General features: G+C 42.0%; 1 protein-coding gene across 7 annotated transcripts in view; it reads left to right on the top strand.

Moving 5' to 3' along the window:
• Positions 1–12,395, top strand: part of CUL2 (cullin 2) — a 323,154-nt gene that overhangs the window by 118,367 nt on the left and 192,392 nt on the right. For all 7 annotated transcript variants that reach the window (XM_029588577.1, XM_029588576.1, XM_029588575.1 and 4 more), the window contains 2 exons: positions 11,580–11,676; positions 11,790–11,900. In XM_029588577.1, coding sequence (XP_029444437.1) covers positions 11,580–11,676; positions 11,790–11,900 — 208 coding nt within the window. The remainder of the gene's footprint in view (positions 1–11,579; positions 11,677–11,789; positions 11,901–12,395) is intronic.

The raw sequence follows: 12,395 nt of genomic DNA on the forward strand, positions 1-12,395 counted from the left end.
AAAATATCTTATTGATATTAAATTTATTAAAAACATTACAATCCATTCTCAATGCAATTTACAAAATAACATAAGATATCTGACTCTGAATATTGGAGTTAGCAATATTTCTCCATGGGCAATCAGAAATAAGACAGCTATATAAGTGGAAGACATCCAGTGACGCTAACATAGACAAAAGTGCTGACAGATCTCAGAAAGACTGATAAGTCTTTCTGACCATGTGTGGGAATTCCCACACTGTCGCGCAAGCCACTTCAGTCTTTCATCTCCTGAAATGTCCTGAAGAGAATAGTTTACTGCTCTCTCTACTTTGCTGCTGTTGTAATTTATCACATAATTTTTGTTCATTTCTTTTTAGTTTTGTTTGTCGTTACTTGTTCTTTTCCTTCTCGAGCAAAAAAAAAAAAAAATCCCTCATTTTAATCTAAATTCAGTCATGTCTGGTAAGTCTCCCAGATCCAGAAAAACTTTGTTTAAATTAGGTGCTAAATGTCAGCACAAAATGGGTAGCCAAATCCTGCATGATCTATATCTCAAGCTTTTGGACCCCTTTCATGACTCCTCAACCTGTGGTTCTTGTGGGAAGATGTCATCATGAGTAGTTAAATAAAATAGAATGAATAAAAAAAATGAGATGTCTTCCTCTTCTTATAAGGCGATACAAGTTCTTCATCTTATGGCACTGCTAGGGAAAGAAGTCATGAGGATTCGGCTTCAATGATGAAGAATAACCGCGCCAAAATGACTGTGCATCAGTCTTTGATGCTATCCTCCAAGAAACAACGCACCGATGAATTGGCATGGAGGTCTTCAGCATCATGTACCTCGGTGCTGAAGTTCTTGGGACAGAGAAAAATCATCACCGGTGTGACATTGAAAAACAAGGAAGATTTCAATCTTCACACAAAGCTTCTCTCCCCTTTCTGATACCAGAATCTAATACATCTTCTGTGAAGGCATTTCCAGAATGAATAGTGCCTTTTTTCTGGGATATGGAATGATTTTGTAAGGAATTACATGACAGGACCTTTTACTTCAAATGACAACACTTCCTCTCTGCCTTTTCTAGAGAGCTTGCTGCAGAGTTTCCAAATCAGACCCCCATTATACCTTAGAAGAAAAATATTCCAAAAAATATTTTTTCTCTTTTTCAATGGAAACATCAGCACCAAAGGATTCTCATATATTTTCTGATTTTGAAAATTAAGGGTATTCTAATCATTCAGACTTACTTTATTCAATAAAGGAATCTATTGATATACCAGCAGATCTTTCTCCAGAGCCTCAGAGAAACAACACCTCTCTTGAAGACATGACCTATCCAGCATTTCTACAAAAAAAATCAGAAAGTATTCCTTTTCAGTTGGAAGAGAGCTTACACCATTCCAAGGAGTTAAGAGTATTTTGAAATTCATTCAACCACAAAAGCAGGTTCTGTTCATAAAGCACTACAGGACCTTCAGACAGAATCTGGAAAATCACTCAATTAGTACTTCCAGTTGCAAGGAACATGGACATTGTTGAACTCTATATTTAACATCTATGTCACTCCAAAATTCAACTTACTCATATAATAGAGTCTAATATGAAGAAAGAAAAAAAAAATTAAAGCTTTTTTTTGAAGGTCCCACAGTAAAAGAAACTATAGTCAATCAACCAGTTCAAGTTAATCAAGTTTTAACGTTTAACCAAGTTATGAAGTTATTCAAGTTAACCAAATTATTAAGTTAATCAGTCAGTCACACATATATCCACAATGCTTTTCGAGGAGAATACTGAAGAGCTGCACTTCCTGCAGGGGTATATGTACTAGGGGCTGACGTCAGATTGAAATCTGATCCGTCTCCAACTGCTAGCAGTACACTATACCCATTGGTCCTGAGTCCATCTGTCTACACTAAGGAAAACGAAATTATCAGGTAAGTAATTTCTCCATTATTATATTTCTTATCAAAACATACAAAAATGTTTTCTTTAATTAAAAGAATTTACATACAAAAATGTGTTCACAAATACTATTTCACAAATTATTAACCATATACAGTGCACCCTAAAATCAATAATTCTAAAGCATGACAAAAATCCCATTACCTATTGGACACATATTCAAAAATATTTTAATTCATGTACATTACAACCAAAAACTTTTAATTCTAAGACATAACATTAAACCCTCCTCATGCTCTTAAACATCACTCACCACACTCATTCCTTACTTCCATCCATACCAACACACACATTCATACATTACCATACTTTACCCCTAAAACCCGTTATCCAAATGTCAAATATCATCCATTGTTACTATGTTCTCAAATGTTCAATGTGCTTCGTTTTTACTATACTCCTGATGAGGACCCTCGTTTCACCCAAAAAGGGCTTCTTCAGGGGATACAACTCCAAGACCACATTTCACACAACTATGTTTATTATCTGCAAGTATCATCCTCTGCACACATCTTCTTATCGGAGTCAACGGTTCAAACACTTGTCACGTATAATGAAAAGGAGGTAACCAAATTTCCCATAATCTCCTCTTCAACAATCACTCAACCATTCTAGAAATCATAAAAAAAACATCAGCATATAGCATGAAGCAAATGGCCAGTTAAATAACATATCGTTTTACCAAAAGATAGATGCTGATCGTGGTATGGAGATACAGATGAATATTAAGACCATTTTGGATAGATGCTGTACAGGGGAAGGTAATCGTGCTTAGGGAATATAGATATTTGTGGTTGGCATCTTTTACTACACTGCACATGTATTTTGTACTGAAAATCCATAAACTATTATACACGCTCCTGGTCGACCGAGCGTATCAGAAATTGGATCCCTTTTTGGATCCCTTTTTGAATCCCTTGCAAAATTCATTGACATTCTATTACAGTGTTTGGTTAAAAAAATAAAATCATATTTTCGTGATTCCACGCATTTCATTAATCATATCAATGGGATTGACCAAATAGAGGGATCATGGAAATTGGTGACAGCTGACATCATCTTGCTTTACACAAATATTTCCCAGCATGAGGCGCTAGATATTATAGCCCAGTTAAATATTCCCAAGGTTGGGAGTATGGTTATTTTGCAATTGGCTGATACTGTTTTAAAAAAATTTTTATTTTGAGTTTCAAGGTACCTTGTATAGACAAGTCAAGGGGATCCCTATGGGTTCTCCCCTTGCCCCATCAGTAGCATGCCTATATGTAGCAGCTTATGAAGAACGATATATATATATATATTTCAATTCATACCTTTTTGGAAGAGATTAATTGATGATCTGTTTTGGTTATGGACAGGTGATGAACGGGATCTCGTGAGGTTCATTACATGAATGAATTTGTTGATTCCAATTTACTATTTACAGTTCAATCTAGTGATGTTCAGTTACCGTATTTGGATGTTATGGTTTGTAAACAGCAGGACAGATCGGTAACTTCAATATATGTCAAACCTACGGATAAGAATTCCACTTTATATTTTGATAGCTTTCACCCTCGCAAGTTGAAAGAAAGTATTCCAGTTATCCAGTTCTTAAGATACAGACGAATTTGTACCTCAACTAATGATTACAAGATTTGTGCTAAATGTCTTATGAATAAATTTGTTGAACATGGTTACCCTACTAAATGTATTAAACGAGCATATGAAAGAGCACTATATGATAATAGAGACAATGTTAGGATCGATGGCATCCCGGGACTAGGACCATGCCGACAGTAAGGTGCGCTAGCTGTAGGATGGACCCCATGGTCGGCATGGCATTACAGTACCCCTTCTTTTAAGTCCCTCCCCCCAAGCACATCTGCTTGGGTTTGTTGGGAAAGAGGTGTTGGAAATCCCTGGTGAGCTGAGATGCTTGAAGATTCTTGGCAGGCTCCAAAAGTATTCTCCTCTGGGCCATACTTCTTCCAAGAGATGAGATAGTCAAGTTTTCCTTGCTTTTGGCATCCAGTATTTCTTGTACTTCATACTCCTTATCTGGATCCATTGGTATGATGGTTGAAGAAGGTACTCTTTTTGACTCCCATGAGAGTACCGGAGGCTTCAATATCGACACCTGAAAGGAACTGAGCATCTGTGAGGTTGGAGGCAGCTGAAGCTAGTATGTGACCAGGCCCAGTGGCAAAGTATTAGGAAGGGTTCAATAAAGCGAGGGGATAATTTTGCTGATGGGATCTTTAGTTGGAGATTCTGGGTTCTGAGCCATATCTTGTCTCCTGGTTTGAATTGAGGTGCGAGTCAGAGTCTTTTATCGGCCCCCTTTTGTATCATTCAGCAGCCTGGAGGAGGAGCCGATGAGTCTTCTTCCAGAACTCTCCGAGGTTGTGAGCTGTATGTTCTGCTATTGGATAAGGTTCACTTAATGACATGAGAACAGGAATTTTTGGATGCCATCCATACACAGTGGTAAATGGCGAATACACTGCTACCCCTTCCACATGGTTGTTGTGGCAAAACTCAGCCCAGTTTAGCAGGGAGGCCCAATTGTCTGTTGTTGATGTAGGCTCTTAGAAATGCTTTCAAGATTTGGTTAATACATTTTGTTTGCCCATTGAATTGAGGGTGGTAGGCAGATGAGAAATCTAAGGTGATGTTGAATTTCCAGCACAAGCTTTTCCAGAATTTTAATGTGAATTCAGTTCCTCTGTCACTTAGTGTGCTCTGGTAGTCCGTGTAGGCAGAACATATGTTGAAAGAAGTGATGGGCCAGTTCAGAAGTCGTAGGTAGGCCTAAAAGGGGCACAAAATGTGCTATCTTTGAAAAATGGTCCATCCAGATTACTGTACATCCCTCAGAAGGTGGGAGTTTTATTATAAAATCCATTGGTATGTGGGTCCATGGATTTTCTGGGACAGGTAATGGTTGTAGGAGTCCCCAAGGGTGTGAATGAGAAGGCTTGTTGGATATGCAGGTTGGATAGGATTCAAAGTACAACTGAATATCTTTAGGGAGTTGGGACCACCAGTAGTGTCGGGGCAGAAACTCCAGTGTTTTGCGAATGCCCAGATGTCTGGCCAACCTAAAGTCGTGGGCCCAACAGAGCATTTTCTTTGAGTCATTTGGGCACTACATTTTTCCGAGGTGATAGCAAGGATTCCGGCCAGGTCAATGATGTGTTGTGGTGTGTCGTGGGTATCCGACGGGTCGAAGGAGCAAGAGAGAGGGCATCTGCACGTGGATTTTTCTCTGCTGGACAGTGTCAGTTGGAAATCAAAGCAGTTGAAAAAGAACAATCACCTTGTTTGCTGAGGATTTAGTCTTTGAGCCTGCTAGAAGTACAGGAAGTTCTTGTGGTCTGTAATTATAGTGATGGGGTGAACGGCCCCTGTCAGGAGATGTCTCCATTCTTCCATTGTGAGCTTTATTGACAGGAGCTTACAATCCCCGATTGTATAGTTCTTCTTGGTGGATGTGAACTTTTTGGAGAAGAATCCCATTGGCATTCAGCTGAGAAAGCACTGCCCCAACTGCAATGGGTGTCTACCTTCAGGAGGAAGGATTTGTGGGGATCAGGATTTTTTAGACACAAGGCAGTTAGAAATGCAGACTTAAGCTGTGTGAAGGCATGGGTTGCTGCTTCAGGCCAGTTCCGGTAGAGGGCAGTGAGAGGTGCTTCAAGCCAGTTTTAGTGAGGGCAGTGAGAGATGCTGCTAAAGAGGAGTAATTGGGAATGAACTGGCGATAATAATTAGTGAAACCCCAAAATCTCTGAAGGGCCTTGAGACCTACTAGTTGGGAGCAGTTCTGAATAGCAGCAAGTTTATTGTGGTCCATCCAGAGACCTTATATAGAGATGATGTACCCCATGAAGGGTATCTCCATTTGCTCGAAGGAGCATTTTTCTTGTTTTGCATACAAGCAGTTCTTCCTTAGTTATTGCAGGATGACTTTGACTTGTTCCCTATGTTGGATGAGAAAACAGGAGTAAATGAGGTTGTCATCTAAGTATACAAGAATGCAGGACTGTAAGACATCTCTGAAGATCTCATTGACCATATGCTGAAATACTGCCAGGGCATTGCAAAGTCCAAATGGCATGACAAGGTGCTCATAGTGACCATCCCCGGTATTAAATGCTGGGGTGAGACTTCCACTCGTCTCCCTTGCGGATCTGGATAAGATTGTACGCCTCTTGGAGGTCAAGCTTCATGAAGATGGTGATCCCTGGGAGCCTATTCCAAAATGAGGGGCAGCAGGTACCTGTTCCTTTTGGAAAAGGTGTTGAGACCATGATAGTCAATGCAGGGACACATTTTTTTTTTCTCACAAACAAAAATTCTCACCCTACCAGGGATGTGGAGGGTCTGATGAACCCCCATTCAAGGTTCTCCTTAATGTAATTAGACATTTCTTGCGTTTGTGGGACAGAGAGAGGGTAGACTCTGCCCCAAGAGGGTAACTAACTGGGAATAAGATCAATGGGGCAATTGTAGGCTCTGTGGGATGGTAGTGTGTCTGCTTTTTTTTTTTTTTATTAAGAATGTCGGGGAAGGCTACACATGCTTGTGGATGTCCAGAAGGTACTGGGAGCATAGTCAGAGCAGCGGTCAGGGTGGAATCACTGGATGCCCAATCGACGCTTAGATTATGTTTTTTAAGCCAAGGTAACTCCAATATAATGGGATTTGCGGACCTAGGCAGAACGAAGAAGGAAATTTGTTCCCAATACAAAGCTCCTGTTCACAGTGTCAAGGGCTCAGTGGACGTCTGTATGCTTCCCGGTAGTAGCTCTCCATCCACCAATGGGAGATTCCGATTGGTGGTGGTGGTCGTGGGGGGTGTCCAGTCAGACAATTTGAAGGTTGTACTTCCGCACCATTTCTTCCTCAATGATGTTCCTAGCGGCTCCAGAATCCAGGCATGCCTCAGTGGGGATTTCTATTGTCCTGATTGTCAATAAGACTGTGACCAGTATTTGCGTGGAGGGAGGGGAACATGAATGATCTAAGGCTGCCTCTGCAACCAGCCCTAGGCTCAGGAGTTTCCCGACTTCTCCAGGCATTTAGTGGCATAGTGACTTGGTCCAGCGGAGTACAAGCAAAGGTTGAGACACTTACACCTCTGCTTCTCTTCCTTGGAGATCTTGGGTCTTCTGAGTTGCATTGGTTCCTCTGTCCCTGGATGCGGGGCACACCCTCATGTAGGGTTCACGAATGGTCTTTGAAATTTAGGAGTCAACTTCAGGTGTCTACGAGAGGAGTTCCTCTCAAGAGCTCGTTCTTGGAACCCTACATCAACCTTGATGCAGAGGGTGATGAGATTGTGAAGCCTGTGGGCACATCCCTTCAGGGCAATTCGTCCTTTATATGGTCAGTGAGGCCTTGCCAAAAAATGGCCATCAGGCTTTCCTGGTTCCATCACAGCTCAGATGCAAAGCTCCTAAACTGGATGGCATAATTGCCCACAGTCCTACCTCCCTGTCGATGATAAAACTGGTCAGCCATGGAGTAGGAGCTTCCAAGCTCATCAAACACCCTGTGAAACTGGCTCATGAATTCTTCAAGGTTCCCCATGAGGGGCTCTTTCATCTCCCCCACGGAGAAGACCAGCTTGGCTGAGCCAGTGAGGCTTGAGAAGATGAACATCACCTTAGTGCAATCACATGAGACGCTGGCTACCTGCAGCTTGAAATGCAGCAGGCACTAGTTTATAAAACATCAGCAGGCCTTGGGCAGAGGCGCCAGATGAGGAATGAATGCTGGTGCGTGTACTTGCACAGGAGAAGGTGGTGCAGGTGGTGGATCTGAGACTGCAGGGCATCTATATATATGGCCAGACCTTGGAGTAAACCTGCTGTCTCTGTTAGTTGTTCCTGCTGTTGCTGCACCTTGTGGGCCAAACCTGGAATGGCCTGAGATGAAGGCGTGTCCGCCAAACTCATAGCGAGATGTCCGATGCCGTAACCATTTAATCTTATAATTTAATCTCATTATTTCCCTGCAAGCTGTATGTTATAATGCATTCATGCTTTTCAAGTCTGCTGTAAATCCAAGTTTGTTGAATGTTAATGTTTATGTTTATTTGTATTTTGTATATTTATACTTATATTTATAATAATTTTATTTTATTTTAAGTCGTTCGCTGCTTTATCTATAAGTTCATACGAAGTTAGCCCTGTTATCTGTACCCTCTTGTTTGATGTAATTTCCAACTTTGGTTCTATGTAAACCGACATGATATGTACTAGTACAGGAACATTGGTATATAAAAGCCTTAAATAAATAAATAAATAGCTTCAGCAATCTGCCATGGAGTGTGAGTCCTTGGGCCGTGGTATAATTTGTACTACCCAGCTCATGGGCATGGGCTGGATTCATGCCAATAGCAGACAGGCATGCTACTGGCTGGGTCTGAGAAGAGGCTTTACCTATATCAGCCTTTTCCCCTGTGGATTGAGTTTTGGGTTCTGAGGCCAGAAAGGCGAGGGTCCACAGCAAGAAGTGCTATCCATGGCTCTGGGCAGGTAGCGATCAAGCAGAGTCTGTATCCAGGCATAGGGTCGAGGCAGGTAGAGAGCAAGCAAAGTTGGCATCCAGGCACAGTGTTGAGGCAGGTGATGGTCAGGCAGATTCTGTATCCAAGCATGGGTCAAGGCACGAGAAATCAAGTCAGTGGAAAGAGAAGAGGAAGGAAGTCCAGGAAAGCAGGACAGGGAACAGGGAGCAAGGCTAGACAAGGGCAAAGCTGGATCAAGGCAAGGATGAGGCAAGACTGGAATAGGGCAGAAAAACGACAAGTAGGACATGGCAGGAAGGAGACAAGGACTGGAACAAGGCAGGAGCGAGGCAAGGCAGGAACTGGAGCAACGACACTGGTGAGATGTAGGAGGACAAGTTGCTGAGGCATCGACTGGTAGTTTCAATGCCAGTTAAATAACCCGGGAAGGCTGACATCATCAGAGGGCACCTCAGGAGGATTCTGTCCATGGGACCTATAAGACACAGAGGTGCACATGCCTTAGGTGGCTTGTGGAAGCGGCGATGTTAGCAGCAGCGTCCAGGACTTGGGCCAGGCTGATGGTAAGCTGTGCCGGTTGCGGGACAGACCTAACGATCGGTGTGGAGTTACAACAGCAAAGCTTTGCTGTTTTACATGGACAGGACAGAGCAAAGTCATGTAGAAGTCTTCCCAGTTGTTTCTCTCCTATGATATAAACAGACAAGGACATCCAGGCAGAAAGCAGATGCTTTCATCTTGGCTATCTCAATGTACTGTATTTCTTACTGCTTCTCGAAAGCAGGAATTCCTCTTTCACAGAAAGTGAAGGTGCACCAAATAAGAGTAACTGCAACATCTATTATACATTTGTGTAAAGCCTCTAATCAAGAAATTTTTAAGGCTGCCACTTGGACATCCATTCACACTTTTACTAAATACTACTGCTTGGACCAAGATTCCCACAATGCTAGTAATAGTAGTTTTGGCCAAGGAGGTCTGCAAAATATGTTTTGGTTTTGTCTTTCTGCCATTCATTTCTTATGGGATGCAAAAATCTTTTAGGCAACTCCTGGCTTGGGAGTCCCCACTTTTGTGGCTGTTTGTTCCTGCTTATCCTCGGAGAAAGTAAAATTGCTTACTTGTAACAGGTGTTCTCCATGGACAGCAAAACAAATCAGTCACACTATCCCAATTGCTTCCCCAAAATTGAACCTCAGCTTATAAATATCTGAGGTGGCAGCAGCATGGGAACTCCCACACATACTCAGAAAAACTGACTGACGTTAGTGCCATCAGAAGAAATTACCTCTTGAGTGACTGATTTGTTCTGCTGTCCATGAAGAAGACCTGTTACAAGTAAGCAACTCCACTAACGTATTCAGCCAGAGGTAGGATATAAATCCAGATAATAAATATATTAACTCCACCCTGGAGCAACTACGTAGATAACTTGGAGGCAGTCAGCTAGTGGGAATTTTCAAATCCTGCCATTTGTCCAGCCAAGTCCAAATTTAGCTTGACAAATGGTGCTGAATATCGGCCTCACAGTTTCTGCCTGCGAGGTCCGTTTTCTTCCTTAGATATCCCAGGAAATGTTCTTCGTTGAATAACTAGTGTATAATTTCTATCAGAAACTTGTCAATTATAGCAAGTATGATAGGGAGTTGTAATTGCAAAGCACAACAAGAGAGAGAGAAAGCTAGAGAGAAAATCAAGCTGAAATCTTTTTCTGCATTATAGCCAATTTTTTTTTTCGTAAATCACAGATTTACATATTATCTGCTTACTATTCATTTACTCCTGAGAGAATTTTGCACACAAAATGTAAGATTCTGCAGACTTTCTCTCTCTGCCCCTGGCTTTAACCCCCTCCCTACCCCAAGCAGGACCTTAAGCTTTCTTTCTGCCCCATCTATGTTTGGCCTCCTCCTCAACTCTCTCTCTCTGCCCCACCAGGCTCAAACCTTCCCTCCCAACCAGGCACCTCCCTCCCCAGCTTTCCTTCTGTTTGTCCTCCTCAGCAAGACCCCCACCTTCCTCTCTGTGCTCCATTCTCCCTCAGGCTTGACCTCCCCCCCACCCCCAGCTATACCTCTGATTCCTTGCTCCCCAGCTCTTTCTCTCTGTTACCCCTCAGCCACTCCAAACTCCTCTCACTGTCTCTAGTTTAACCCCCCACTGTTCTCTTCTCTGTCAGACCACCACTTCTGCAGCCTGTTCTCTCCAGGCCTGCACAGGCTGGCAATCGTGGCTATAATCTCCTTTGTCTTCCAGCTTGTGCAGGCCTAGAATGAGACAGACGCTTCTTCCTTCTGGCCACATGGGCCAGCACCAACATGTCCTCTTTCTGGCCTGCACTACTAACTTCTGGTCCCTGTGCTGAATTCTGCAAAGCAGGGGAATTCTGTGCAATTTTTCCACAGTTGTGCAGCACAGAATTTCCCCAGTAGTAATATTTGATTAGAAGCTAGCATGTTAGCTACACCTGTATCCAGTAACATTACTACATTGATTTGATATTGATTGGAAATTGGTATAACCATCTCAGAATTAGCTAGTTTTATTGTGCCATTTAGTGAATATAAGCTTACCGAAGTAAAACAGGAATAAAATACTGGAATAACTAACCTTTCACAGCAGCTGAGTAGATACTCCCCACTAGTTCCCAAGCTGATCTCATAGCTTTTAATGAGGATATTTATTCTCTTATTTTTGAAGGTCACATAATGAACTGGAGTTCTCCTCTGGTTCAGAAAGGCATTAATGTGATTCTTTGCCAGCACTGTACAGCAAAAGAAACAGGCCCAAGAACCAGATTCCAGCCTTTGTTTTATCAGTAGGGGGAAGCCCCAGTTTCTGGGTAGTTGGGAGCTTAGGTTGCATTTGCTTACACAGCTGACTTATATGCTAGTGAGAGCAGAGAAAGTGTATTAATCTGTTGATGTGCTACAGCACAGTACAAACCCTGCCATCCATAAGTAGTTGTTCTGGACATTGGGAAATGAAAGGGATAGGTCTCCTTCTGATTCGTCATAATCCGAAATGGCATTGTCATAATCTCTGAAGCATAACTAGGCAAGTCCTTTATTGTCCTTATGATTCCATGTTTGTTTCTCAACTTTTTTAGTGATCGCTGTGGGGAGGATCCAAATCAGAAAGTAATCCATGGGGTTATTAACTCCTTTGTTCATGTTGAACAGTATAAGAAAAAATTTCCCCTAAAGGTAAAATGTTTTATTTTCAGTCTTTGCTAATACAGATCTTATTTTTTGATACATTGTGAACACAGACTGATGAAAAATATATTTTGCCACAGTGTAATGCTTTTTATGTTCAGTTTTATCAGGAAATATTTGAGTATCCTTTTCTGACGGAGACAGGTGAATATTATAAACAAGAAGCTTCAAATTTACTACAAGAGTCAAACTGCTCACAGTATATGGAAAAGGTAAGTCCTTTCTCTTTCTCTAGGGTCCTACACAGTTTTGCACACAGTATACACGAAAGGAATAGCACAGAACAGGCTTTTCTTGTTTGGTAGGAAAGGGTGGGGATTCACTGTCAAACTGAGAGCCTGAACTATTCTCACAATGTTGCTTACAGGACAGATGCAACCTTGCTTCATTTTTATATTTCTCCAAGGGACAAGCAGGATGGCAGTCCTCACACGTGGAACTTTGTTTTCAAAGAATCAAGGGGCTAATGCAATAACATGCGCAGCAGCTAGCGCACAGATTAACGCGATTGGACATGCATCCATAAAACCAATGCAATACGGGGATTAGCATGTCCAAAACACATGTCCAAATCACCATATAGCTAATAGCACTCATCACATGTAAATTCCATCACAAGTAAATCCCCGCCATGCAAAATATTTCCCGCTTGGCCTATGCGCCCATTGCAATGCGGCAAATTTTATGCCAACCCAGGGCTGGCATAA

This window comes from Rhinatrema bivittatum, chromosome 2, assembly GCF_901001135.1.
Source record: "Rhinatrema bivittatum chromosome 2, aRhiBiv1.1, whole genome shotgun sequence".
Lineage (NCBI taxonomy): Eukaryota > Metazoa > Chordata > Amphibia > Gymnophiona > Rhinatrematidae > Rhinatrema > Rhinatrema bivittatum.